This window comes from Eimeria mitis, genomic scaffold (genome assembly GCF_000499745.2).
Source record: "Eimeria mitis Houghton genomic scaffold, Emh_scaff773, whole genome shotgun sequence".
Taxonomy (NCBI): Eukaryota; Apicomplexa; class Conoidasida; order Eucoccidiorida; family Eimeriidae; genus Eimeria; species Eimeria mitis.
Window position 1 is genome coordinate 5,889 of NW_013575671.1, and position 468 is coordinate 6,356.

The following is a 468-nucleotide window of genomic DNA, read 5'->3' on the forward strand; positions in this document are numbered from 1 at the left end:
TCTTGCACGCTGTACCCTTGAAGACGCCCCGCCACCAGCAGCAGCAGCAGCAGCAGCAGCAGCAGCAGCAACATCAGCAGCAGCAGCAGCAACTACAGCAGCAACTACAGCAGCGGCAACAGCAGCTGAAGCAACAGCCGCAGCCAATGCTGCTGTGAATGAGATTCTCTGGCCCTGCTGCTGCTACAGCAGCAACCGCAGCAGCAGCGGCAACAGCAGCAGCAGCAGCAGCAGCAACAGCAGCAGCAGCAGCAACAGCAGCAGCAGCAGCAGAAGCAGTAGCAGCTGCAACACAAGGATGAGGCGAAAGCAGATTGTTGCTGCTGCTGTTGACTGTTTGCTGCAGTGCTGGAGCTGCTTGCAGCTGCTGCAGCAGAACGATGATAAGGGGCCCCCAGAGCAGCAGCAGCAGCAGCAGCAGCAGCAGCAGCAACTGCAGCAGCAGCAGCTGCTGCTGTTGCTTGTTGG

At 59.4% G+C, this 468-nt stretch overlaps 2 protein-coding genes across 2 annotated transcripts in view; both read left to right on the plus strand.

Annotated features, from left to right (window-relative positions):
* Positions 1–158, plus strand: part of EMH_0021830 (uncharacterized protein) — a gene marked incomplete at both ends in the record, with an annotated part of 798 nt that extends 640 nt beyond the window's left edge. The window contains one exon of the mRNA XM_013501846.1: positions 1–158. Coding sequence (XP_013357300.1) covers positions 1–158 — 158 coding nt within the window.
* A 222-nt stretch (positions 159–380) lies between these two features.
* The window catches only part of EMH_0021840 (uncharacterized protein), a gene marked incomplete at both ends in the record, with an annotated part of 4,955 nt that continues 4,867 nt past the window's right edge, over positions 381–468 (plus strand). The window contains one exon of the mRNA XM_013501847.1: positions 381–466. Within this exon, the coding sequence (XP_013357301.1) occupies positions 381–466 (86 nt within the window). The remainder of the gene's footprint in view (positions 467–468) is intronic.